The 1,160-nt window shown below is 33.4% G+C and overlaps 1 protein-coding gene across 1 annotated transcript in view; it reads right to left on the reverse strand.

The window, feature by feature from the left end:
* LOC103581425 (DNA topoisomerase 2-alpha) overlaps positions 1 to 1,160 on the reverse strand; it is a 30,140-nt gene that overhangs the window by 15,386 nt on the left and 13,594 nt on the right. Inside the window, exon 20 of the mRNA XM_008563259.1 lies at positions 93 to 241. Coding sequence (XP_008561481.1) covers positions 93 to 241 — 149 coding nt within the window. The remainder of the gene's footprint in view (positions 1 to 92; positions 242 to 1,160) is intronic.

The following is a 1,160-nucleotide window of genomic DNA, read 5'->3' on the forward strand; positions in this document are numbered from 1 at the left end:
ATTAATTGAATTTTTGTATTTTTGGCCAACTAAGTCTTGCATTGCTTCAAAACTGGAAATGGCAATTCACTAGAAATTGAAAGCATACCTACCTGAGCATTGTGAAGATGTATCGAGGACTAGCAGAATCCTTGCCACCATGCAGCCTGGTACCAAACTGACCAATGGGCTGCAAGAGGTTCAGATTATTGCTGCCCACAAAATTCTGAGCCAAATTGATAATGGTCATCATTAGTGACATCTGGGGGAGAAAAAATTAATTAATCTGACCCATAGTCTTTTACTAGTACATATCCATTATTATGACTAAGCCTCACTAAAATCCTGTAAGACATAATGAGGTTTGGATGTTTAGTGACTTTTCCAGATAGATGGCAGAAATAGTACCTAAACCCAAGACTTCTTTCTGGCTCAAAGTTCAGGACTCTGGCCTTCCAACAATATCTTTTAAGTCCTATTCAACTTCTCCTTACCCTCGGCAAAATAAAATTTTCCTCCTTTGTGTTGTAACACTTTGCTCATTTCTATTCTAGCGTGCATCACTTTATTCTACAGTTGTGTATTGGCCCTCCAGCTAAATTGTGATTATATCTTGCAGGTAGGGAACATATTTTATTTATCTTTAAATACCTGATACATGGTAGGCATTCAACAAATGTATGTTGGGTGAACATTTACTGAGTCCCCACTGTATTTTGATTTAAAGCAAAAGTAAGACAACCATTACATTTAAATTTCTAGAAACTTATAGGCCATCTAGTTCATTTATTATGTTTTACATAATAAATGCAAAAAAAAAATCACAAAAAATGGAATACATGTTTATGTAAAATCAAACAATTCAGATATATATAAAAAGTGAAAGTTGCTCTTTCCAGTTCCTAGGGATAACTAAAGTGAACAATTTGTAGTGTATCCTTCTCAACATCTCGTTTTAAGTATTGTTCTGTCTTTTTTCCCCTACCTGACAATGTATCATTAACATTCTTCAGTGTAAGTTCACACAGTTTTACTTAAGTTACAACACTGATTCCATGCATATATGTATCACAATCTATTATAATAATTTTCCAATTGAAGGACATTTTGGATATTTAAATTTTGACATCACAAAGTTAAAATAAACATCACTAAATATCTTTGATGTAGATCCTTGCAGA

This window comes from Galeopterus variegatus, unplaced genomic scaffold, assembly GCF_000696425.1.
Source record: "Galeopterus variegatus unplaced genomic scaffold, G_variegatus-3.0.2 Scaffold13021, whole genome shotgun sequence".
NCBI lineage: Eukaryota > Metazoa > Chordata > Mammalia > Dermoptera > Cynocephalidae > Galeopterus > Galeopterus variegatus.